At 37.8% G+C, this 25,186-nt stretch overlaps 7 protein-coding genes and 1 long non-coding RNA gene across 15 annotated transcripts; 5 read left to right on the forward strand and 3 right to left on the reverse strand.

Annotated features, from left to right (window-relative positions):
* Nucleotides 1–235: 235 nt before the first annotated feature.
* Nucleotides 236–3,388, forward strand: LOC110858167 (FAST kinase domain-containing protein 4). The gene is made up of 9 exons (XM_022106846.2): nucleotides 236–408; nucleotides 622–1,001; nucleotides 1,061–1,252; nucleotides 1,330–1,698; nucleotides 1,758–1,907; nucleotides 1,992–2,106; nucleotides 2,229–2,501; nucleotides 2,578–2,829; nucleotides 2,912–3,388. Exons 2-9 carry the CDS (start codon nucleotides 633–635, stop codon nucleotides 3,208–3,210), a joined length of 2,019 nt encoding a protein of 672 aa, XP_021962538.1. The 5' UTR covers nucleotides 236–408; nucleotides 622–632; the 3' UTR covers nucleotides 3,211–3,388.
* On the reverse strand, nucleotides 3,197–5,481 carry LOC110858171 (ATP synthase subunit C lysine N-methyltransferase). 3 transcript variants are annotated; one of them, XM_022106852.2, is made up of 5 exons: nucleotides 5,011–5,148; nucleotides 4,294–4,441; nucleotides 4,018–4,190; nucleotides 3,746–3,934; nucleotides 3,197–3,661 (listed from the first exon to the last, which is right to left on the reverse strand). In XM_022106852.2, exons 2-5 carry the CDS (start codon nucleotides 4,394–4,396, stop codon nucleotides 3,434–3,436), a joined length of 693 nt encoding a protein of 230 aa, XP_021962544.1. In that variant the 5' UTR covers nucleotides 4,397–4,441; nucleotides 5,011–5,148; the 3' UTR covers nucleotides 3,197–3,433. The 3 variants fall into 3 exon arrangements, with proteins under 3 accessions (XP_021962544.1, XP_021962543.1, XP_021962545.1); XM_022106851.2 differs by lacking the exon at nucleotides 4,294–4,441 and having other exon boundaries at nucleotides 5,011–5,481; XM_022106853.2 differs by lacking the exon at nucleotides 5,011–5,148 and having other exon boundaries at nucleotides 4,294–4,967.
* A 600-nt stretch (nucleotides 5,482–6,081) lies between these two features.
* On the forward strand, nucleotides 6,082–9,860 carry LOC110858168 (RUN domain-containing protein 1). 4 transcript variants are annotated; one of them, XM_035858384.1, is made up of 10 exons: nucleotides 6,082–7,381; nucleotides 7,462–7,567; nucleotides 7,644–7,950; nucleotides 8,030–8,124; nucleotides 8,185–8,400; nucleotides 8,477–8,613; nucleotides 8,682–9,096; nucleotides 9,172–9,269; nucleotides 9,342–9,436; nucleotides 9,541–9,860. In XM_035858384.1, exons 1-10 carry the CDS (start codon nucleotides 7,155–7,157, stop codon nucleotides 9,648–9,650), a joined length of 1,806 nt encoding a protein of 601 aa, XP_035714277.1. In that variant the 5' UTR covers nucleotides 6,082–7,154; the 3' UTR covers nucleotides 9,651–9,860. The 4 variants fall into 4 exon arrangements, with proteins under 4 accessions (XP_035714277.1, XP_035714278.1, XP_035714279.1 ...); XM_035858385.1 differs by having other exon boundaries at nucleotides 6,084–7,336; XM_035858386.1 differs by having other exon boundaries at nucleotides 6,144–7,336; nucleotides 7,465–7,567.
* Nucleotides 9,235–13,492, reverse strand: LOC110858169 (copine-8). Its single transcript, XM_022106849.2, has 13 exons — nucleotides 13,162–13,492; nucleotides 13,050–13,091; nucleotides 12,761–12,860; nucleotides 12,568–12,690; nucleotides 12,377–12,499; nucleotides 12,124–12,305; nucleotides 11,897–12,050; nucleotides 11,691–11,805; nucleotides 11,469–11,619; nucleotides 11,284–11,385; nucleotides 10,982–11,190; nucleotides 10,647–10,906; nucleotides 9,235–10,576 (listed from the first exon to the last, which is right to left on the reverse strand). Exons 1-13 carry the CDS (start codon nucleotides 13,236–13,238, stop codon nucleotides 10,499–10,501), a joined length of 1,716 nt encoding a protein of 571 aa, XP_021962541.1. The 5' UTR covers nucleotides 13,239–13,492; the 3' UTR covers nucleotides 9,235–10,498.
* A 351-nt stretch (nucleotides 13,493–13,843) lies between these two features.
* LOC110858132 lies at nucleotides 13,844–16,338 on the reverse strand. Its single transcript, XM_022106804.2, has 7 exons — nucleotides 16,190–16,338; nucleotides 16,053–16,118; nucleotides 15,369–15,962; nucleotides 15,168–15,283; nucleotides 14,413–15,104; nucleotides 14,219–14,340; nucleotides 13,844–14,138 (listed from the first exon to the last, which is right to left on the reverse strand). The coding sequence occupies exons 2-7, from the start codon at nucleotides 16,092–16,094 to the stop codon at nucleotides 14,079–14,081; spliced, it is 1,626 nt and encodes a 541-aa protein (XP_021962496.1). The 5' UTR covers nucleotides 16,095–16,118; nucleotides 16,190–16,338; the 3' UTR covers nucleotides 13,844–14,078.
* Nucleotides 16,339–16,341: 3 nt separating this feature from the next.
* On the forward strand, nucleotides 16,342–17,432 carry LOC118438369. Its single transcript, XR_004836726.1, has 2 exons — nucleotides 16,342–17,146; nucleotides 17,217–17,432. It is a non-coding gene; the product is annotated as an uncharacterized LOC118438369 (long non-coding RNA).
* A 1,971-nt stretch (nucleotides 17,433–19,403) lies between these two features.
* On the forward strand, nucleotides 19,404–22,382 carry LOC110858083. 3 transcript variants are annotated; one of them, XM_022106740.2, is made up of 7 exons: nucleotides 19,404–19,616; nucleotides 19,685–19,985; nucleotides 20,076–20,455; nucleotides 20,588–20,772; nucleotides 20,896–21,051; nucleotides 21,136–21,341; nucleotides 21,419–22,382. In XM_022106740.2, the coding sequence occupies exons 2-7, from the start codon at nucleotides 19,714–19,716 to the stop codon at nucleotides 22,173–22,175; spliced, it is 1,956 nt and encodes a 651-aa protein (XP_021962432.1). In that variant the 5' UTR covers nucleotides 19,404–19,616; nucleotides 19,685–19,713; the 3' UTR covers nucleotides 22,176–22,382. The 3 variants fall into 3 exon arrangements, with proteins under 3 accessions (XP_021962432.1, XP_035714483.1, XP_021962433.1); XM_035858590.1 differs by having other exon boundaries at nucleotides 19,404–19,600; XM_022106741.2 differs by having other exon boundaries at nucleotides 19,405–19,604.
* A 766-nt stretch (nucleotides 22,383–23,148) lies between these two features.
* Nucleotides 23,149–24,677, forward strand: LOC110858127 (pancreatic triacylglycerol lipase). The gene is made up of 6 exons (XM_022106798.2): nucleotides 23,149–23,366; nucleotides 23,461–23,609; nucleotides 23,672–23,914; nucleotides 23,979–24,245; nucleotides 24,320–24,497; nucleotides 24,574–24,677. Exons 1-6 carry the CDS (start codon nucleotides 23,239–23,241, stop codon nucleotides 24,617–24,619), a joined length of 1,011 nt encoding a protein of 336 aa, XP_021962490.1. The 5' UTR covers nucleotides 23,149–23,238; the 3' UTR covers nucleotides 24,620–24,677.
* The last annotated feature ends 509 nt before the right edge of the window (nucleotides 24,678–25,186 follow it).

Consider the following 25,186-nt stretch of genomic DNA (forward strand, 5'->3'; position numbering starts at 1 on the left):
TCACTCCGTCCTGATATCGATTGAGCCACTTCTTCCAAATAACTACTTTACACATTCACTTTCCATTACGTATGTGCATATATTCCAACGAAAATTCCATTGTATTCACTGATTAAATTAGTATGAAATCTTTTGTGCGAATTTTCATAAAGAAAACTCATCACAGAATGGATATTTGGGATTATGAGATTTTGAGATTCAGTTCAGTCGGCAGCAATAAGGATTTGGATCGCATCTCTCTTGGCCCCACGTTGGGGCCAAGTAAATGTTTCTTCTTTCCACCAGAGAATCAACCGGGTTTGCCAATTCCATGGCGAAAAACTCGTCGTCCTTTTTTGCACATTTTACCCGACAAGTGCTGGTGACCAAGTAGCGATACGACCTCCGGCTGTTATTGTCTCAGAAAAGGTAGTGTCCTTTTGTGTATAATTTCGTGTAGAAATATTTTTTTCATTTAATGTGTAAATGAAGTGTTTGAGATGGTTTGCTTGAGTTTTTTTGGATAAATGTGACATTTTCCCATAATAATTAATTGTGGTTGGAAAATTGTCATGACCGAGGATCAACCTTTATTAACTAGTTCTGATCCTGTTTAATTACAATGATTTGAATGTTTCCTAGAACAAGTTGCAATGCATTACCAACCTATCCATCGGTGTTGTTGGGGCTTCCTTCGAAACTCCCGAGCAGCCACGGCCTTAAGTCTCCTGCGTCAACGCCAACCTCGCGTGCAAACTCTTCGCCGAAAGGATTTCTTACTGTCGCGAGAATTTCATTCGACACGGGAAGTATGCAGTTTTTCTACGTCGGCTACAACATTGAAGTTTAAGGAGGGACAAGAAGTAGTAGTCAATTTAGCACGAAATGAGGGAATGAGATCAACGGATGTAAAGGTTGGTGACCACATTTTTCTCGAAGAGGACAATTCAAGTACGACAAACTTGCCGGCGGTTGTACAGGGGACAATTTACGCTTGTAATTCTGCAGAGGAGTTACTGAAGGTGAGAGTGGAACTATTTGTAAAGTTAAATAGGATTAATTAACGATGTTGTTATATTAGATTTCCTCCAGGCAATCCCTCCTTTTGAAACATGCCTGCTTGATACTACACCGGCTAGGACAATTGTCTGAAAACGACAAATCACCAAAGTTTGACTTGCTGCTGAAGGATGAAAGATTTGTCAAGATGTGCAACCTGATTCAAAGAGCGGATTATTCACATAACCCACATTTACTTTTCGCAGCACTTCATGTAAGTATTACTAATCTAAAGATTGACTAATTATATGACTAACAATATGCATATGTCATGTTAATATACATGTTCAGGGCCTTCAGAAACTGGGAGCTTTGGAGTCTTCAGAAATCTATCAAAAGTTGTATATGGAGTTGAAGTGGGGAATGCGTCGATGCCAGATACGATATCTCATTCGTTCTATCGCCATGTTTGCCCATACGATTGTTCAACCTTCTCCAGGAAATAAGTCGACCGACGCAGTCGCTCTAAGCGATAGCAAGATTGACATTGTCGAATTGGCAATTCACACCATACAAAGGCGTTGGGTTGAAATTGTGTCTGGACAAGATTTCAATTCTAGTTTCAAAATATTCCAATTTTTGGATGAAGAGACTCGAGGAAAGCTGGAGGACAGAGCGGTTGAAATGGTCCCAACTTTCACTCCATCCGAAATGCGGCAGGTTGTTTTTATACAGCTTTTAAAATTGTAATGTTAGTAACCTCATTTTCTGATTTCTAGTTATTTGTCTCAATCGCTGGCCAGAAACGTCGTCCAACTCCACTTTTAAGAACTCTAGCATTTCACTTTGCAAAATGTGTCGATTCGTCAAGTGCCAAAGATCTAATTGAGTTGATATATGCTTTAAATGAACTAACTTTTGCTGACCCGGTTAGTCTGGATTTATTTTTTTCAGATATGAAGGCCATACTATTCATGTTTACAACTCTAAATATTTTTCTATGGGTGACTTAGGTTTTAATGGAAAATATACTGAGCAACCTTTGCCCTGAGGTTCCCACAATACAAAATCCTGCCTTGATTAGTTCATTGGTTACAAGTATAGGTCAAATTAGATATAAACATAAAGGTACGTATATATTTACAAGACTCATTTACTATTTTCAGGTTGCGAGTTATCACATTTAAAAGTAACCCAGGCAGTTTTATTGTGGCTATTACATTTGTGCATATTTTTTATATTCATTTCAGCAATAATGCGAATTTTGAATGAATGGATGGTTCAACATGTAAAAATACTTCGCCCCTTCGATTGTGCTGCTTGGCTACTTACTTGTGCAGTATTAAATCATTCTACGGAAAATACAAAAATGTTGTGCGAACATTTCAAAGCAGTTCTATCACCAAAGACTTCCTCTGGTCATGTCGAATGGATCAACATTGTTCATTCTCTCCTTGTTCATAATTCCCACACGAATGAACTCCTGGCTTCTGTGTTATCTCCGGAAGTTATTACAAGCATTGGTAAACAGTCAACGAAAGTTATTTTTGCCAAGTTTTTTTCCACCCGAATATATGATTCTACTGTTTATAATTTTAGAAAATATGGGATTGAAAAGCAGTAAATCTAAAATAAAGCTACTCAACATTAACGCTACGGCAAGACATCAAGCAAAATCCGGTTACAAAGGTCCATTTCTTACTGAGAAAACGGAATCTCAATGGGCTTCTACAAATTTAAGTACCAGTGATAAAAAACTAGCTGGCATCGCACTAGACACGATGAGTAGCTTCCTCTCTCCTGAAAAGTATTTAACATTAAACCAAAAGCTCCCATGTGGCGTCTTTGCTGGTATGTAAACAACCATTTTAAATGTATTCATGAAGTTTCATTACAAATTCAAATTTTAATGTAATTATGAATTTTGCTTTAGATGCTATTTGCATGCTGAACAAAAATAAGGAGCCAGTTTCTCACATGGAGAGTAAACGAAACAAAACCACACCTTATCAACCTGCTGCACTTGTTATCGAAGGTTATGCAGCCATGACCCTGGGCTGCAAGGAACCCACTGGACAAACCGTTTTGAATCGAAGCTTGTTGGAGAAGGAGGGCTACATAGTTATAACGATCCCTTACACTGAGCTAAGTCAGTCTGAAAAACTGATTAAGCGTGCTAAATATCTAGAACAAAAACTTAAAGGAATAACAGACTCGATTACTTCAGCATAAGGATAATAGATAATTTATTATGTTCAGTAGCATATTTTTATGTCAGAGGTTTTCTCTAGTCCACAGTTGAGATCACGATATATATAAACAACAGGCAAATTTTTATATACTTGTTGTGAAACGACTATTATTATATAAATAAGTTGTCAATAAAGAACCATCAATACGTTGTTTTATATATAGACTTATAAATTATTACATACTCGCGTTATTATCGATCTGGTCAAACTTTTCGGTTGGAAATAATTTTCTGACTTGCAGAACCATTTGAAATAAGCGTATCACTATTAGTTGATAATGGTGCTGATAAACTATTATCATAAAGCCAGACAGCATCTATTCCTTCACCAACTTGACTATGAGGGATTCTGTTTGGAAAGGAGAATCTGCAAGCGGCGATGACACTCTTGTCGTGCATTTCTTGACTACATTTGACCTCCAGATCCTTCATCTACATAAAATTATTAGTACTTTTAGTTATTCCTACATTAATCTAGCATTAGTAAAAAAACAAATCTTTAAATCGATGTAGTACCATTGAATCCACTCCGAAAATCACGACATTGTCAAATTTGCTCAAATCTGTTTTCCAAATATCACGTCGATGGAAACTTGCCATGGAGGAGATGCCAGAACGAAACGCTTGGAATTTCGAGTACATCACCAACCACGGATTTAATTCCACCCCTGTCGATTTGAATCCCACCTTAGCAGCTTCAAGGACCTAGAAAATAACGCAAATGTAAAGCAGATTAGAAATTATTGATTTGCCCGCACGCTTGACATGTTTAATTTATAAATAAGTACAATGCGGCCATCCCCACTGCCCAAATCGACGAGGGTCCCCTTCCTCCCTTTCAGTGCTTTAATCACATTTTCCACCTGACTCGTCGTGGCTGGAACGTATGGGAGGCAAATTTTTCGCAGCGCCGGTGTGACAAATGGGACGCAAATTGCACTGAGAAGTAAGGCACCTCCCCCTAATTAACAAAATAACATATTTCCAAATCTTAGTTAAATTAGATGAACTTACGAAAAAAACATCAATTAAATTACACACATTATTATTTGCAGATTCAATACCAATAACTCCAGCCACAACTAGGCCCAAATTCCGATTTTTTGCCAGACCTTCGGGCGGTGGGGTGTTAAAGTCTACGACGCAGTCTTTACACGTCGTCGTCATTTCTTTTTCTTTATCTTAGCACGACTCGCTTTCTTATTATTTGTCCTAGAATAATTAGTAAACTATTTTACTAAAAGTTTGTCTCCTCAAAAATAAATAACTAAACTTTCACAGACAAAAAAGTATTGTCTCGTTCCTCAACTTGATATACGGAGCTTTTAATCGAATTCAGATCTTTTGTTTGTCAAAACTTCTTTGTCAAGTATTTTCGTTTTAATGAGTTTTATTTCTTTAATTTGGAAAAAAAGAAAAAGTTTATTTTCAACTCAACTTCCCCGAGTTTTTAGTCAAGCAAGAAGAGCACGTGTTCGGACAAATAAAAATATGACCGCAGCCAAAATGCAATGCCTCTGATTTTGGCAATTGGCCATCATAACGATGGTAAAGACTACACGAACTACATAAATCGTCTCATTGTTTTCTGTAGCGTGTAACACGCTGCGAGGGTCTATGAATGAATACGCTGCATAAAGTACAAGAAAGTAAGGAAGAAAAAAAATTATAAAAAAAATTGAAATAAATTGCCAGTAAACACGAAAAAGCAACGACAACACAGCAACGACCAGTACTTTACATCAACAAATGTGTTATTAAAGAATTATTAAATGAATTACCACACACGAGTGAACCATTCAAAACGCACTGAATAGTAAGAAATACACACAGCAAAACAATCACGACCGACATGTGGAGGATCTTAATGTTCGTCGTTATATGTGAGACGGCCGTTTGTCTCTTCATTTGAAACAAATTGTTATACCATTATTTGTGGTATTTAGACACGTTTATTAATTAGTGGTTAATTAATTAATTAGCATAAAAACTCAATCCACCACTCTACTCTATCGCAACTTTGTTAAGTATCCTTTTACCCATGCTACATACTATTATGTAAATGTGCATGTACAGTTAAAAAGCTGCTGGGGAGAAAGAAATGGCAATATCTGAAAAAATGTCAACCTTGAACTGAAACACCTGAGAATAGAATTATTATTGGAAGAAGACGACTGAATAAAAGAAGACGAGAGATAGAGAAGAACCCGACGAGAAATTGTGGTACTTTGTCGAGTGGGATGGATGGTTTGGTTGGTGGATAGGTTGAGATAGCCATCGCTGCTTCTTTCACGAGAGAGAAAGAGCATCATTAATAATGAAGGAGAAAGTAGACCTAAACTTTCTCCACGTTGTGCATGCCGTGTATTTGCCTGGCATGTCTTTCCTTCTGCTTGACATGGATTGACTGGTGGAAAAACAAGGACTTTAATTAGATACGACTGGTTCCTAATATTTTTCAATTATTCCGTCCAAGAAATAAGTTCTTGGCGAAACTCTATTTTCCACTGTCTGTTTCTTGTTGTCTGGTCGGAACAAGGGGAAGTTGGGGTATGCATTTAGACTGCCTGGTTGTTGTGAATAGGTCGTAGGCGTCGTCTTATTAGCTCTTTTTCAAATAGAGTGAGAAAAGAGATCTGTTTGTGAAGCTAAACTTTTTAGTCGATGTGATGTGATGAATGAATGCCTGAAAACTTTATTTTTCTGAGCGATCTTTCTGTATTGGGATGAACAGTTTGGAAATATCAAACTTTTTTCATGCATGCAAAACACCAAATCATTTTCATACGTTTGTACTCTCTCTCACAAAGGAATTAGGATGTATCAGAAAGGAAATATGTATCAGACAGTATTAAAATTTATTCCATTGGTTTTGCGGTTTTTCCACCGTTCCTCTCTCCACTCTAGATAAAACCTGAATGAAAATTTCCTCCCGGACATGGCTTCCTGTCAGCAAACATAAGAGGATAACGAAAGACTAAGCTTGTTGGCCATTTATTTTTAGACGCATTACAATGATTCGTTAGGAGATCATTGATGTTCCGTCCCGTATTTTAATGCCCCTCGAGGACAAGAGAAAGTAATTCACTACTTAAAAGGACATCAAAATTCTGCCTTTGTTCTCCTGAGAGACACAGAAAAAGGACACGTTCAGAGTGAAAACTGACTTTAAGCTAACAAAGTTGGGAAGCTATCTACGTACAACATCTAAATACAATATATGGCGAAAACTCAATTCTTCCCCATAGAACTGGAGGTTTGCTGTATAGTAAATATGTAGGTATCGATCCAGAGAAGAACGAACGAACGACGGTTTTAGCAGACCAGCATAGTTCCAAATAAAGATTGGGATTGGCTGCAAGGTTTACGTACATCTGGTCGACTCTGGAACTCCCACACACTTTTCTTCCTCCAGAGCACGTCATCAGCTCAGGAATGACATGGTGATGCTCTATTTTTCCTCTCCAGCAAGTATTGCAACATTATTCTGGTCATGGTCTCTCTTCTCGTGGTGGTGAAAGAAGATGTGCGTGATGGCAGTGGTGAAAGTTATTCTTGGTTTCAGTCCAACTGGCAATATTTGTGATCCGTCATCCGTGTGGAGAACATCTCGTTAAACCCTTCTCGTTTCACTACCAGCAGTGCTTTCTCTCTTCCTGTTTTGAAAATAGTCGACCCCTTCGAGTGGGGGAAGTTGGATCGCTATAATTAATCTCTAGCTTTGAATTAATACGGAATCGATAATAGGCTAGAAAGTTGGTCTACGCAGTGGGACCCACGACCGTTTTCATGAGGGTTGTTCTGGCCAGTATAGTTTTTTAATATAGTTTTGAGACTGGTATAGTAAGCGAGCAAGGCTCAAAAAATTAAGTCTGAGCAGAGAGATCTGTCTAGATCTGTCTGGTAGAGAGACCCGACTCAAATCATGACTTCAGAACCAGGAGAAAAAGTCGTATCATCTTCCTCCCTGCATTTGGAAAGTCTTGCAATTTCAACGGAAGAAGACGGAGATTTGGAGGAGGAGGAAGAATGGAACGATTGGGAAGGCACGAAATCTCGACCAGAACGATGGGCCCCCTTGGGTGCTAATGACTCTGACATTGAGAGGTATGACGACTACAAGTACGACAATAGCTCTCCAACCAAGTTTGGGTGAGTGACTGCGAATTTTTTGCTTGAATTGTGTTTTGCAAAAAATATAAATGTTTTCTGAAATTAAACCTTGCATTCAGCAGTGGCGAGGACGACTTGACAGATCCGATCGAAATTAGAAAAATGAAGGAAAATCATGAGCAGCTCACGTCCGCTTTGTTAGCACTTACGACACATTTTGCTCAGGTAAGTATTTGGATGGCATTCTCACCTTAAAGTTGCGCTGTATATGCATCTTTCAAAATTTTATTTCCTTGTCCAGGTTCAATTCCGAATTCAGCAAATTGTGTCCGCCCCCGTAAAGGAGAAAGAGCACTTGCTTCGTGACCTGGAGGAATTTACCTTCCGCGGAATCCCCTCCGCCGTGTCGACCGTGAACATTGGAACGATGAATCTATCCTGCCACCCGGATGATATCAAGGGGAAAATCGAACTTCAAAAAGAGCAACAGAAGGACTTAATTGGACAATTAAAAACTCAATTAGAGGAATTAGAATCATATGCGTATGAAACTGGAGATGCTGGTCTTCCACAAAGCGTCCTTTTAGAACATCATAAAATTGTTGTTGGTGAGAACAATTGTGTTTTTTTCATCGATTGGAATTGTTCTTGCATAAAAAGCGTTACATTTCCTCGCCTCATGTCTAGATCAACTCCGAGAAAAATTAAACTTCAACGTAGACGAGTTAGGACGCGTCAGTGGGGACGACTTAAGATCACACGTTGATCAAGCTATCGATGAGGTGAGGTTCAGATATTGTTATATCACATGTTAAGCCGTATCTCACTTTATCTTTGTATAGCTTGTCGGCCCTATAAAAATGAAGGAGCAATTGGTAGATCAACTTAAAACCCAAATCTCTGACCTAGAACGTTTCATTCAGTATTTGCACGGCGAAGCGACCTGTACCTGCGACTGTCCCAAATCCTCCAAAAGTGGCAGTGGTAGTGAAAGTGGGGAGAGTAATTCAAATTCAAAACCAAAGTGTACTCACTACAGGGATGAAGATGAAGAAGAGGTGAAAACACGCATACGAGCATAATTGTGATGGATTTATTTATAGAGTTCTTTGTTCTTACATGCTTTCTACACAGATTCGGACAAAAACAGTACAAATGATGAAGAAAGCGTTGACACTCATCCAAATGTTTGCCGTAGCTCAGTTTGGCTGTTCTAGTAATCAATTTGATATGAATTCCTTGAAAAAGAGTCCAAAAGGCAATCATTGGGGGTAATTTTTAGCTTTGGATATATCTTTGTAGTCCTGATTTCATCTTCTTGCCCTGATTATTTACTCAGAGACCTTCGAGCCGCACTTGAAATGGCAGTGGCCCGAGTCTACAATTTGGCTCTGCAGTCCGATCTCCCTGCAGACAGCGACTACACGTCCGACTGTGAAGAAACGTCCACTGTCGTGTCCGTCATCTGTAATCAAGTCCTGACCTCAGCAGTTCGCAAAGACTTGGCGACCGCTCTTGGAAATCTGCTGGAGCATGGGCTCATGCACGTGGGCCAGAGTCAGGGTCTTTTGTCCCTAGCAAACTGTTTTTCGTCCCGAAGTTCAGCAGGGAGTGGGTTTCTTACCGCGTGGGATTTAATTCTAAAGTATTATTCGATTAAAAACGGGGAAAAGTATAATGCCACCGCGGCCAGGAAATTATCACAAAGTTTCGCATTAGAAATAGTTGGGTCGACAGCAATCACAAATAAACAGGTTAATAGAATAAATTATAAGTATGTAAATATGATGGAATGCGTGGATGAAGAAATTTATTTTGCCTACTTACAGCTTCTCCTGAGTACCATCGATAACATTATATCCAGCCATAGTCGTTACAAAAGGAGTCCAGAGTCTCATTTCAAGGCTTTTATTTGTGCAGCGTTAAAGTAAGTTGATAATAACGTAAATACAATTAAAATGTACGTATACAAAAATAACAATCATAATTTTTTTTGTAGCTGCAAGAAACTTGTAATCTGGATTCGTCTAATTGTAAGAACGCAAGAAATAATGGAGCAGTATTATCAGCCATGGAGCTACGTCAACAAAATGGGTATGTGCCTAACGTACCATTAACTAATTGTCAATAAAGTACAAACATATAGGTCAATTAAACAATTGTTAAATAACATTAAAAAGTTGATTAATTACAAACAGGTTTTGAAGATGCGCTCAGATCACTTGATAAACTCTCATCCATAAATTTCGATCTTCCCGTGGATTTGGCAATAAGACAATTTCAAAATATCAAAGATGCATTTCAATAATGAAGAAATTGCAAAATATTTTTATCCTATCCTATAATTGAGTAATTATGATTAAGTAATTAATTAAACTTACAACAATTAGTGCATAGTTGATAGAGGAACGTATATGTAATAACACAGTCAAGTACTTACAGAGAACGAGAGAGAAAGAGGTGTGTCTTCTCATATCATAATAATAAAAATGTCTCCAATAAAATCGAATAACACAAATATTGCATTCTCATTTTCTTGAGCAATGGAAAGCACATCATATTTCAAGGGTTTTTTAGGAATTGTGGTTTATTTTTGATTTTTGGTCATTTGGAAGAATTAATGATAATGATTATAAATTACCTTTAACTAATTGTTTAAGTTGTACCTTGGGTTATATTCATAAACATTGAGTAGTATGTACATATATAATTTGTGGTAAAATAGTGGAAATGTGGAAATGTTGAGCCAAAAACCTAATACGTTGTGTTAACCCTATATTGAGTTAAATAATTTGGCCCATACGGAAATAAATGTAAAGTTTCTTCTTAAGCTCAAATGGCTCTACATCAAAGTTTAAGAACAGGCAAGTGTCAAGTGATAATATTTTGTGGGAATTTCCGTTTTTGGAAGAATAATTTTGCTTAAAAATGGAAATGTTTGTAATTAATTTGTGCAGGAAGCATTGGTAATTCATAGTTTTATCAAAGCACGGTAGGCCAGGAAGCTAAATTGAAGCTAATTTGAAGTCCATAAATAAGGTACTGCGGGTAACTCGTAAAGTACACAATGTGCCGTGCTGCTTATTCGATAATACGAATTTGGTGTGATTTCAGACTACTTCAGACTAGTTTTCAACAGACTTAATTCATAATGGCTTAAGCCGTTTTTGCTTTAGGTCGAATCCCCTTGCTTCTCATATAGCCAGTTAGTTGATCCGGTATTTCTTGTAACACCTGTGGATCACAAAAAGAGGGTAGTTTATAAGTCAAGTGTGTATATGTATATATAATGACAAAGTAATACCTCCTGTGCCAATTTGATTTGGGCCAATCTATGAGTCGTGCTGTGTTGTTGATTCCAGGATCCTTGATCGTATGGGTTTGACAAACCGTTGTAGAAAGGAGCCGAGCTAGTTCCTGGCCCCACGGTTGAATTCATCCAGGTGTATGCGTCTCGATACGGAACAAATTGCACAATGTCTCGTTCAGCAAAGCGGCCGTTGGACGAGAGGCGAACGGCGTCTCCGTCAAGCTCTTCCATAGCTTCAAAATCGGCACCACCAACTACATTCAATAGACGGATTTATTAGTTATTTTTTCGTTATGCAACATTTTCTCAATAAAAATCCATCTACATACCTCCAACAATGATGATGGAGAGGGGAAGCGTAGATGCATTTACAATGGCCTCTTTCGTATTTGGCATATCAGTAATAATACCATCCGTGACAATGAGTAATACATAGTAGTCGTCTCCCCCACGAGAATTAGCTGCCATTCGTGCAATATGATTAATCACTGGGCTGAAGTTGGTTGGACCGTACATCTGAATCAGTCTGATACAATTCCTGCACAATATTGAAGAATACGTATTAAAAACCGGGATAACTTTTTTATTTTATTCCAAGGATATTTTCTACGAGTCATGTTATTGTACATACCTGTAAGCTTCAAGAACACCTGCAATCCCATAGCAGTATGGAGATTCATTCAAAGTTATTTTGAAATTATGTGATACGGTGCCGTTTGGGGGTACTCTTGCCCTAAAGGTAGTAGATACGTAAATAGACTTATTGTACACAGACATTTACGTAAATATGTTGCGTTTAAAATAGTTTGGTCTTACCCGAAACCCAAGACAGGAAACATTTTGGTATTATCATAATCTTGAATAATATCTCCGACACTCTGCATAGCTTGTTCATATGGGTTAGGTTGAGTAATACCGTCTGAGAAATGATGAAGGGATGTGGGGTCGCTTGCGTCTCCGTTGGAAGCTATTAAATTTTTGAGCATTATTCTAAACAGTCCAAAACTATAAATTAATAGACTCCATGTGAATACTTACATGTGAAATCGATGGCAAAGCAGCAATGAATCTTTGTACCGTTTTGGATGTAATCCACAAACGTGAAAAGTTGCGACACGTGACAGCCTAAGACAAGGAATGTGCTGTTGGTTTCCTTAAAATATAGAAAGGTCATATATCTATTAGTCGATCAGAATTCATGGTTTTACAAGGTTTGTCATTTTGACATACATATGAATTATTACCTTTGAATCACGTTGAAGTTTGATCCCTCCTCCTGAACCAAGACTTATCAAATGATTAAGATTGGAGACGTAAGAACCCAACAATTTATGAGCACCATTGTACTTTTCTTGAAAACATTCAATCTTCAGTCCACGATCCCGGTCACCATTGCATCTTTAACATGAATGCACCATTAGTGACTTTAATAATTCCTACTAGGTTGAACAATCTTAAAATTTGTACTCACAAGCTACGCACGCTGATTGTGATCTGTTTCCACGTAGGGTCCGGCCCGACAACTGGTTCACTTCGATGTACCAAAACATACTTGGATGCCTCATTAACTTTGGAGATTGTAAAGAAAACGTTGGGTGGGAATATGCAGCATGAAAATTCACCAAGTGAGTTTCCTCCAAACTTTAAGGTGACCTATAACAAGAAAAGAAAGAATGCATTTCTCCCATCATGAAATATATCCCAAAAAAGATGGTTAGTAGTACCTCATCCTTTAACGATGACAATTCCTCAGCAATGAGAATAATAGTCCCTTGTGCCTTTCGAAGACCTTGCACATTGGTCAAGAGTGGAAGGGACAATCCCATTGATCCAGATGATACGATAGACTGGTCAAAGTATAAAAATTATGCCCATATTATGAATTAAATACTTTACGTGGTGATCGTCTTCTTACCGCCACCGTGGTTTCCGCAAATCCCAGAAAATCATGCTCCGACAAATTGGGGCTCGGGCTGTCTATATCATACACTTCGAATTTCAATATCTGCTGCTCCTCAAAACGATACTCGATCGTCACCTGTAACAAGATTGTATATAAATTTAGTCGAAAAAAACGCTAAATAAAATCAATCGTCATTTAATATCACCTTCTGGAAGAAATCAGGACACAAATTGTTTTGGATTGTCTCCGTCCTCATCAACTCCACCCAATGAGTGCTTCCTAGCGGTTGATGAAATATCACACACCTGAGACCGTCATTATTCAATTTTTTTGAAATTCCTCAAACTTGACGACCACAACCGCAGAAATTGTATGCCGTACATCGTATTTGATGCGATTTTGAACAAAAAAAACCATCGACTCAATGTCGATGTACGGCATACGACTAGTGGTCGTCAAATCTGAGGAACTTTAAACGGATATGAAAATCTGACATTGGATCGCTCTTTGACAAAATGTCCTTGTCCATCAAATTCCTACGCATACAAAACACATTTCTTAAAACCTTTTCCGATACTACATTCCCTTACACTACACTTAAATTACCTGCATGAAATAGCTATTTCAATCGTGGACGTGGGGGCGACCGACGTCCCTGGAGAAAAGGTACTGGTCGCCTGCATTTTCGAACAAATGTCCTCCCAAATTCCAACAAGATGATGTCTTTCCTCAGAAAAGGCCAATAATAATGACACGTTTCATTTCCAAATAGCTGAGCACATATTATTTTCACTCTACTCCATCCAATGACGTCGTAAATAGGAGGAAAAAAGCACAGAAAAAAAGGACGAGGGGCCAAATCGTAATAATAATGTGCAGCTTGTTTATTCTTCTTAATCATCTGTGACTCAGCTTTCACTCAACAAGTAGAACGAGTGGATTCCATGTGATAGCACACCATACACCGCGAATGACGTTGGCTGGATCCACTACAAATACGCGTATGTACAACGGGACCCCTTATGAGAGTCCAGAGCATCAAACCAAGATTTGTCATGCAATCCAACCCATGTTTTTTATCGATTATTTCCCCATATATCATGATCATGATCCGATAATCTTGCATATCCGGAAACACGCAAGACTTGATGTGACCATATAATCTAGATGGTACCTATTTTTAGACCAAAAGTGATACTACGCACGTTACATGAGTGTACAGAATCTGCTAAACGTATATATAACTATCTATATATAACTCCATAACATCAACGTACACAAGTCAGCATTGTTTGTACTCATTTTGATAAATTTATTTCCTAGAATTTTGCGATTCTAGACTATTTTTCCTCATTGTATTACATTATAATATCATTGGGGAAATGTTTTCATGCACGCTAAAATGAGATCGAGTACTTCAATAAATATGCATGCAGGTAAATGTATATCGTCATTGTCCAAAAACACGGAGTTTTCATACGCTGCTCAAATGCAAAATGTTGTCAACTTTCACCTTTCACCTTTCACTCTTCCAGACACCAATGAACCGATTTTGAGAAACGTTTCGCTGCCGTTGACGTAATCTGAGTGCACGCATCAATAAATATTCTGTATTATGGTGATGTATATTTTTAAATGAACTTTCCATTCATGATAAACTTACTTGCGTTCTGATTCCAAGAAAATTTGCCAGATTTGGTAAATCCAGGAACCCAAAATAAACTGACGCATCGGAAATACGGTTGGAGCAGTCTGGCCACATTTCGACGATTAGTTCGTTTAACGCTACATATAAAAAACAAGGTCGATAAACTTATGCATACAATTATCATTGTTATTGTCTTTTTAATCACTAACATTTTAAAACGCCAATGTAAGCCTGATAACGATATTCCTCGTAGTTATCCATCCACCCCACATTTCTTAATAAATGATCCGAGATTCCCGTGAAACCTTCGTCTGTCAGTCCATCCCAAGATATGATATGCAGTCGTTCCAGACACTGGGGTTTACTTTTGCACAATTCGTGCATCATTGCGTTATTCATTCTCAGTTTCAAACTAATCAAGTTGGGAAACAGGTGACAAATTCGTTCAATGCAATCTTCGGATTGTAATGGTTGTTCGATAAAAAGAGTTTGCACGTGATTAAGCACCGGAAAGTTATTCATGACTGTATTTTGAATCACTGAGGTAGGCTCAAGATGACGATAATCTCTCATAATTATGTGAAGGGTTTGCAACTTAGGAAAATTTAGGGGAAGAAAATCAAGGGATTCCACAAGTTCATTTGAAACTTCCAAAAACGTTACATTAGATAAATTTGTATTTGTAAATGTGATCGGGGTCATATCATGCATTAGTGGAAACCGTCGAAGTTTCAAGATTTTCAATGATATTCTCAACTTTCTTAAAAGTTCATAAAGTAGGACGAGATCCAATTCAGGGGTCAGCTCGAGATGAAGTTGCGACAATTTTTCAAAGTGGGACGTTGCAAGTTTAGAAAATGATTTTATGTGGTCATCGTTGGGTGCGGTTGCACACATATTTCTATTCGAAGAAAAAATGCAGTTGAAATTTGAACTATTTTGACGAAATAAATGTGTAGCATACTCGTCTAAAATCTCCAGTATTTCCAAATTCAGGTGAACTTTCTCTTGTTGCAAAGTCTGTAGAAAATCGGCAAGTTTGCTAACATCTCGAGTAGACAGTCCTATGAAACTTAGGCTCTGAAAAGAAGTAATCACATAGGAATTTATTTATTGTAAGCGTTTCTATTATTACATGACGATATAATGCTCATTAATTGCTTACATTTACTCTTGGGTACCGTTTAAAAAAATCATAAAATTCTATTGGAAAATCAAATTCGTTTATTTCTGTGGCTTGGAAGCCAAGTATTTCAACTGAAGTTAAATCTATGTAGCTGAATTTGGTTAGGTTGTAATTGGGAGAAATTTTATTGCCAGGTCTCGAAATTTTTCTGCAATTGTCATTGTTCACATCACAATAGTCCCAAAATTTTGTAATCGTGATTTTGAGACTTTGCAAATTAGGTAAATTATATAAAATGAGATTTTCAAGTCTTTCCTTTGCAAACAGTGTCGTAATTTCCATCGACAGAAAACGCATAAATTTTGCAGTTTGCCAAAAATCGTCAACGATTTGAACATTAGGTTCCAATGAGAATGAGCTGTTAATTTTTATTCGTATATTTTCAAACTGTGACTCTGGTAGCATCGATGTGCCAATATAATTTATAAATTCCTCCAGATTGACGTCGTCCAGAAGGAGAACACAATCCTTCCCGAGATATGAAGTTGCAATAACTTGATTCCAGTGAGAACAAACAAGACGAAGGTGCTTCCTCAAGGAACGGTCAACATGTTTCAAAATATTTCGAGTTACCTGTCACACACGCAAGAAAAATATTTTAAAGACTCAAGTCATTTATTTTTTAAAAAATACTGAGGAATGGCGTTTTGTTTAATATTTTACCAAACAATTTAGCAGAGGGTGGTAGCTAGCAGTATTAGCCATTTTGAATACAAATTATTATAATTTCTAAATATATGATTGTAATACTTTGTGAGATTAACTTTACAATACCATTGAACGTATGTGCGTTTGTATACCTTTCAAAGTATGCACGTATAGCTTGATCTTCATGTTCCTGACATATGCATAAGAAGAATATATATTTCTAAATTTAGCCCATTTAAATGGGAAGCAAATGTCGTTTTTCTAGTCTAAAATTCAGACTAGAATCTACAAGAGACGAGATGTTATGCAATAATTTACTTTTTAGGATAATTCCTAATGCATGTTCAAATATACAAATTAATAATTTACACAAATATATATTTAAGTTCCAATATATGAATATTCAAGGTATTGAATTACGCTTCCGAGGGGACTATGAGGCTGGGCATTAAAATGTGTGTACATACATACATACGTATTTCTTATGCAAAACTGGCTTTCCTCTTAATGCACCATAATCTACCATCGAAACGAGGATTATTGTATTATATTCCATGAAAGCAGTTTATTACGCCTAGAGTAATGATCTTATGTAAATGTTTAGCTTGTGATCATACTTGTAAATAGGTAGGTTGCGAGTTAGCGGGAGTTCACGTAAACGCTAACGTAAACGTAAAATTTGGCGTTAACGTTTACGTTTACGGGGTGTACGAATTTTGCGTGTGCGAATTAACGTGAACGTAAACGTGTGCGCTGAATTTAATGGTTTGTTTACATTCTTCATGCAATATTTTGCTTATTGTAATTATTTAATTTATCTTATTATAAACTAGCTTGAAATGCCAGTGTTTTCAAAACAAATAGTAAATTTACTCTCTGAATTGACCGACTTCGAAATAGAGGACATTCTTCCTTCAAATAATTAAAATTAATCAATTAAAAGAATTAAAATTTTTAAATTAAACTCAATGATGAACGAGTTCTTTTTCCTTAACTTTCGCTTTTGCAAAATAAGTTTGAAACCTAAATGCGCCGTTAAACTTCGGGGCGCGATTGCTTGTCGGCGGAGACCCTTTGTGCATTACTCTAAGGATTGCATATCCCAACAGGTAAGGGGACCATATTTTATCAATCTAGAGCAAGTCAATTTACTAAATCAGTTAATTATTTCATTCACAGATACGTCGACTTGATGTAACTTTTCCTCCTACTCATTGCAGTCACGGATTTTTCATCACGGCAGCCAAACTTCGGATAACTTTTGTGAAGCAATGCCAGATCTTGAGCATTATTTATATTTTCCATGAAATTGTGTGTATAAGAAAATCTAGATGCCATGTACTAAGGCTTTATTTCTGTATTGTATAAACAATAAATTTACTTGTTTCTAATTAATCCAAATAATGCTTTTGTTATTTCAGCTCTTCATTTTGTGTAACATCATTCACTTTCCATACTTCCTTTCCTCCATCCAAGCTTGACGTTGTTTTAATAAATAATACTATAATAAATTACATAATTACTAATTAATTTCTTAATTTGCAAACTGCTACAGAAGCAACAGAAGATTTATTTAGTTAGTTTAACTTAAAGCCTCGTCATTTTTTAATCCTTTGATGAGAAATTATCAGTTTACTTTTTGTTTTAATGCTTCACAATTAGTTATATATCACTTCAATTAATTATAAGCATATATTTAATGCATTTATCAATAATTAACGCAAAAAATACATGCCTGTTGTTCATTTTTCTTAAATTTGCATGGTGAAAAAACTTTACGTAAATCGTGGGTGGTTACGTTAAACGAACGCTAAATGGGCTGATTTAACGTCCAAAATAACGTGAACGTAAAGAAAATTCACGTAAACCTTAAATGGGCGCCGCCGAACAGTGGCGGGAAGCAAAATTTTACGTTTACGTTAGCGTTTACGTGAACTTCCGCTAACTCGCAACCTACCTAATAACCATACCCCGGAAAAATATTTTTTTATCCTACCCTACTCATGTTGAGCTCAACACGAGTAGGGTAGGATAAAAAAATATTTGTCCGGGGTATGCTAATAACATGGAGAAAATGAATGATGCCATTAAATACAATTATGGCATGGCGACGAAATTTGTCGCCATGCCTACATTACAGGTGGGGAGCTGTTGGCCGCCCTGAGAAGGGCGTTTCCAGAGCACACGACGAGGACGTCGCTCCCTTCGTGCTCCACGCGGGCGGGCCCCCACTCGCGCCCGAAGGCGTCCGCGGACGTCTACCTCCCGCCGACCGAGAAAACCCTGCCCACGTCGCCGCCTCTGCAACCGCGTTCCCCATGGGGGCTCGTCTTACCCTCGCCTTACGAGGTGGGAGCGCACCCGTAAATCGGCCCCCATTAAGGCTTCGAACTCGGGAACCCGGCCAGCCCCAAGGGGAGTGCAAGCTAAAGAGCCCGGTCGCCCAAGGGTTGGAGGTAGAGAGCCCCCCTCACTTGCCTAGCGCCACCACGCATTTTGGCAAGCCCCGCCGGCTCCCCACCCGGTGAGTCTGCTTAGTGGGCGGAGTGTTGGAGGGGGACTTCCCGTAAGGCTCTCCCCTTACAGCGTTGCTCCCCCGGACCACCCCTCCAACGGGAAGAGAGTCGGATCACCGGCCGAAGCCAGTGGTGGGCCCGACTCCCCAGAGAGGCAGGGCGGCCCAAGGGCGCAGCTGCAATGGGGAGCTCACCCAGGGACATGTCCGTCCCCCGCGAGCTCCGCCCGCAGACTGACAAAAAATTCACACGCAGCTCCTTTTATACCCTTTGGTGGGCGGTGAAAGTGGTGAAAGTCCTGCCATACCTATCTATGTTATAGTCACAGGCATACCCACACGTGTTATACGGTGACTTGCGCATAACCGCTTATCACACTACTTACATACACACGTATACCTACACATGTGTCATAGCTATGCGTATAGCTACTTATCACACACACGTAGGTATCACACATACATATGTCATAGGCTATAACACGTGAGATAAGCCGCTATAAGTTATAGCGGCTTATCTCACGTGTTTACAATTGTTTACGAATAATTCAATTAATTATTTCGACGTCGTCCGCGTTGGGTAAATGTCGATTCTTATAGTTTTTGGGTCGCTGATATCGAATCTGAGGTCAGTTTTTCGATTGGAACATCGTGAGAAGGGGCACATGACCAATTAATTATGTTGAAATAATACATAAAATTATTAAGCTACAAATATAAGGCTGGATTAGTATGAATAAATTAGAAGTTGGCATAAATTCATGTAACTCTTGTCAATCAGAGCGTCCCATCACTGCATCTGCCACCTTGTGATCATTTTTGTAATAATCTACATGCCAACTGCATCTTCTTCGCCTCCTCACTCTTCGCCAACTCAAAGTTAGTCTCCATTTTGGTCTTTTCTCCTCACCGAAGAAGAAAACTGCCTCTAGTAAAAAAAAATTGATATCGAAGCGTTAGTTATCTTTTTACGAGCCTGTCGACAAAAAATTGAAGGAACATAAAACTTGTAGGAAGGTTTGCTAGGGAAAGGAAGAAAATAATACGTGTAGGTAGGTCAAAAGGTAAAGTAACTAGAGTTAAATTTGTAACTAGAGTTAAATATCGCCGTTTCTTTTCTTTCTTGTTGTAGGAACAAGTACGACGACTGATTACGCCGAGATGTTGCTTGATAAGGATTTGGATACTCTTAAGGACGAATGGTGCTATCCGGATCGTCCATTGATGATCAATAGGAAGTACTCGTACAAATTGCTGAGTGCTATTAGCCCAGACAATTTTTCAATCATCGTGATGGATCAGACTTCCGTGGTGATTCAAAGGCAGATTAAGGAGGCAATGGATCTTCATTTGCACAACATTGCCGGTTGTGCACCGGTTGACGTTGCTTGTCTGAAGGACGGACTTCCTGTAACTGTCAAATTTGAGGATGGGTATGATATGATAATGAATGGGATTTATGTCATTGCTAATAAGCATACGATTACGATAAAATAATAAATCTATTTTTGTATATTTCATAGCAAGTTTCGCCGAGCAGAGGTCAATTTAGTTGACGAGAAGGGCGTGAACGTGTATATGGTGGATTCAGGAGTGGATATTTTGGTTTCGGCTGATTCCATATATCCGTCGTCAACTGAACTTTTGCGACTTCCGAAGCTTTCGCTAATGTGCCGACTTGCTCAAGTTGTCCCATTTGAGGAAAAGGAAAAGTGGAAAAAGTATGACTACAAGTCGCTGTTCCAAGGGAAGAATACATCCGTGTTCTCAATTTCTCTAATTGACCGTGGAGTCTCTGAAGTTTGGCTCACGTGTGACAAGAAGGATGTTGGATTCGAAATGGTTATGAATTTGGGTTTAGCTGATTTTGTTCCGCTGAGTACTCATGCCACCAATGATGAAGGTAAAATATTTTCATTTCCAATTCATTAACATAGTATTGATTGACTTCAGTTAATTAGCTAATAAATCAGATCGTGCGATATTACTATTGGATTAGATATTAATATATTGTAATTTATTTTACATAATTTAGGGCCACAAATGCTTGGAAAGTATCCTCGATATGATTACAGTGATTGGATTGGACAGAAAATCGGAGTCTTTGGGACAAAGGTTTCAAAAGTGGGATCGAATTTCAAAGTTCATCTTCAGCTGCATCCATCTATAATGGAAGCTGTTGATGCTGGATTGTTGAAGTATGACTCTACTTCCAATGAGGTAAGTAATATTACTCTCTAGTCACTGCGAAGTGAAGACCGCATTGTACAAACGTAAAGTTATTTGTACTTTCTTATCACTCAATTAAATTTGTGTTATTAATAATGTGTACTTTTCTAAAAGGCGAAGGACTTTTCAAAGGATATTGGCGATGCTGTTCTTGTTGCGTATGGCGAGGATAGAATGGATTATCGAGCTACAATTATTCAAAAGTCGACAGTTGGATACTTGGTGAAACTGGTAGATTATGGTGATTTTGTCAATGTTCAGGAAAAAGACGTAAGTTTTAATGGTAGAAACTCTAATAACTCTGACTGATGTCATAGTTCATGCCCCATTAAATCGTCACAAATTATGTTCTAGATGCTCAAAATTCCGAATGAACTCGTTGAGATTCCTGAAGCAGCCACACCCTGCTATTTAATTGAACTATTGGCAGCGGACCCGAGCAAACTTCCTTCAGATGAAACTAACGGCAAATTGATAGAGTTGATTATTGAAAAAAATCTGGAATGCTACATTAGTCATGTAAATTTCATTGATGACGTTGATCCCCGAGAAATTCGAAAGTAAGATAAGGAAGTAGAGATTTATTTATTTTATTTAAACTGCGTTTTAACCTTTATACTCGTCTCTCTCCTTCCAGGTGTGTAGTGACCCTCGCTTCAGAAGAAGGGACGCCACTTCTTGACGGTTTTGGCCTAAGAAAGCCAAACCTCTGCGAGTACTATACAAACGTTGACCATGAATTTCCAATGATCGACCAGGATCTTGCGAAGGAATTATTTAGTGGACCCTCAGCATACATTTCGGGAGTTCAATATGAAGGAGTTGTGTCTTTCATAGAAAATTATAACTCAATTTGCATTCAGCTCGAAGGTGACGACCATCGAGCGGATGGAGTAAGTGAAGAACTGACCCAATTTTTGAACAACTGGAAAAATGTCCCTCAACTGGATCCTTCATCTCTGATCAGTGGAACTTACGTCGCGGCCAGGCAAAACATTGAAGATGATTTACGCTACTATAGAGCTAAAATTTTGGAGGCTTGTCCAGACAAAGACGCGTACAAAGTCGTTTTTCTGGATTATGGAAATTATGATGTCATTACTTCTGCAATGATAAAACCCCTCCCATCTTACTTTTGCAAGGACAAAGCGTTTGCTCTTAAAGTCTCAATCCCAATCGAAATACTCCCCGGTGTAAGTGAAGACGAGGTGTATCACTATGTTGAAAAGTTTACAGAGGAACAAGAGCTTACGGTGTTCCTCAAAACTGTGGATAACTTAATTTATGCTTGGATCGTGTGTATGGACAAGATGCTTACAACATGTTTGATCGAGTGTAAGAATCCCCTCGTGAAACTGATCTTTCCAACCCCAATTATTCCATTGAAAAATTAAAGTAAAACTAAAAAGCGTTTGTTTTTAGTACTTGTTAATGATAATGTTTTTATTTTCCAAATTTACTAATGGTTTGATATCCAACTGTATGCTTTGCATATTTACTTTATTACTTTCTGACTAGGATTTTGTATAATTTGTTAAATTCTCCTAACCTTTTCTTGTTTATGCCAAAATAAATAAAACCTCCATGCAAAACTAAAACAATGCCACAGGACAGTCTTAATTATTTAAACTATTTCGGAAGGCATAGTTGTAGGAGAAAGCAGATTTATTAGAATGCTTTCAATGCTATACTTGAACCATCATCAGATAACTTTTTCAAAATAATAATTTGGAAATTGAATAAGAATTAGTTTCGTATGATAAATTTGTTATTGGCGTCAATTAAAAACTTAAGAAAACAGCTACGTTTAGCATACGTATGTATGTACGTATAGATAAGTACCATTTTAAATATGGATTTGATGTACATATTGAGCATGTACTAACATAAGCAAGTACTCGAGATTGTAATACCGTTAATTGACATAGTATCAGTATGATATCACATTTATTAATTGTCTTTGTCCACTAACACTAAAAACTTCATGTTTTACGACAGACACGTGTAAAAATGTACACATCGTACAATTTTAAGCGCATTGACTGGACTAAAGATTAGCCAAATACGCAGGACTAAAACTATGCAGAGAATCATGAAGCTTATCAACCCAGTATTTTGAAACTTATAATGCATTATAAAACGTTACCCCCTCATCATGCTCATGCAGGGTGGAAATAATAAAGTCCACATTATGTACATACGTATATGCATAACCTGTACAAAATCTGGAATTATGTACTTTGCATTGACATTGGCCTTTTAATAGACATTTAATCCGGTTATACAACACACCATAAATGAATACTTGCATTACCTTTACATCATTCATATACAATGATAAGAATACTTACTTCTTTATAAAAAGCATTTCCCAAGTCATCACAGAGGTCATATAGAAATCCGTCGTAGTACTTCGTCCGGTCGAAGCACCTAAAACAACGCAACGCCACAAACAATATGGCGAAATTTCACCTTTATTTGGCATCAACCCTCTTTTTGGCTTGTATGGCAATAGCACAAACCACACTTGCTCCGGAATTGTTGCCATCCACCGATGTCAATCTGATCAGATTTGTATATTATCCGTGAGTTTGTAGAAACCTTCCAATTCTTATGTAGAAAGTAATGTAGACAGTACTGTTAAACAATTTTTCTATTTTTGGTTTGATTCACCAACAGAACAACGAATAATCCATTTGAAATAGTTTACAACGATTCGGATTCTTTGGAAGCTTCCAATCTTATTCCTAATGTTCCCACTATTATTCTGATTGATGGCTTTCTCTCTAATTCTACAAACTCACTGATGACCCAAAATCTTAAAGCGAGTATGGGAAACATAACTAATTAAAATCGTAATTAATATTGATACAGGTGTTTCAAATGTTAGCATTTTTGTCAAAACCTGGCACGAAAAATGTCATAATTGTGGACTGGGGTGCACTATCGGGAGGTGACACGGGTCTCCTTGACCTCAGTGCCCTTCTTGCCACCACGATGTACCCAATCGTGTTGCTCAACGTTCCACCAGTGGGAAAAAGGGTGGCTGAATTTATTCAATTCTTAAGTCTTAAAAAGGGGATTTCGCAGTCGCAAGTATGGATTATCGGGCACAGTTTGGGATCCCACATCGGTATTTTCGTAGTGAATGGGCTCATGATTTTAAATTTATTCATACGATTTTGTCCATCGAATAGGTGGTTGTGCTGGTTCTTCCAGCAAGACGTTGTACAACCAAACGATAAACCGAATTACTGGCTTGGACCCTGCTGGGCCGCTTTATTACTTGTCACTTTCAGATAGTGACATGATTTACAAAACTAACGCGGGTTGGGTTGACATTTATCACACGGGTCGTGGTGGATTGGGCGACTCCCGAACAAACTCTGGTAACATTGACGTTTTTGTGAATGGAGGTTCTAGTCAACCCGGGTGTGCAAACTTGTCCCCGTCAGATCCACTACGTAACAATATATATAACTTTTGATATAGACTAATTTTTGCGTTTGCCAATCTCATTTTTGCAATACCTCTTTAGGCACATGTGACCACTACTACTCTTGGAAGTATTTTAATGATACCATGACCTCTACAAATTTGGTCGGTTGTCCGTGTCTCCCGACGCTCTTGTTCCCAACCTGCTTCTGTCAGAACAATTGCAGTGCAATCGGTACTTGCCCTAACGCTGCTCCCATGGGATACAATGCAGTTTATGGGTAAAATTTATTTTTACAATTTACAAGCCTTTCTTAAATATGCAAATTCTTATCCTAACATTGCTGACTGTATTAGGACTAACGGATACCTTTTCTCAATTGATACTAATACCTACCAATAAATTCGTGTGAATTGACAATATACAATAAAATGCGGCATGCAATTCTTTACAAAGTCTATTCATTAAGTACCAAGTCATTTTGCTGGTGAATTTTTTTCTCGTGAATTACACAAAATTAGAAGAGCAAAATCGGCATTTTAGAACTTGCAAGATCGTGTAATTCAGATCAATATGTTAATAGAGAGTTATTGGCTTGGTTTTAATCACTAAAAAACGTCACCCTACTATTATGTCGTTCCAAATTTTGCTATGCAAAAACAAAATTTATTGTTTCTTACGTATTGCTTTCCTGACAATAATATTGTCCCAAAACCCGTAGCGTTCGTTATTCATATTGCAAGTTGCATGTCATTAATTCACAGTTTAATTTGAAGTATTAACCTTGTCTGCTTCGTAGAAAAATGACAGACGAGATCGTCAAATTCAGCAAAATAAGCATATATTCTGCACATTAGTGGTGTTCTTGGAAGGTAATTGGAAAGCACGCACATAATAAGTCACAGTAATTCTACAATGTTGTACGCAATTGTTAAATTCCTCAGGATATGAATCAGTTAATATCTTTTC

Source organism: Folsomia candida, unplaced genomic scaffold (genome assembly GCF_002217175.1).
Source record: "Folsomia candida strain VU population unplaced genomic scaffold, ASM221717v1 Fcan01_Sc020, whole genome shotgun sequence".
Taxonomy (NCBI): domain Eukaryota; kingdom Metazoa; phylum Arthropoda; class Collembola; order Entomobryomorpha; family Isotomidae; genus Folsomia; species Folsomia candida.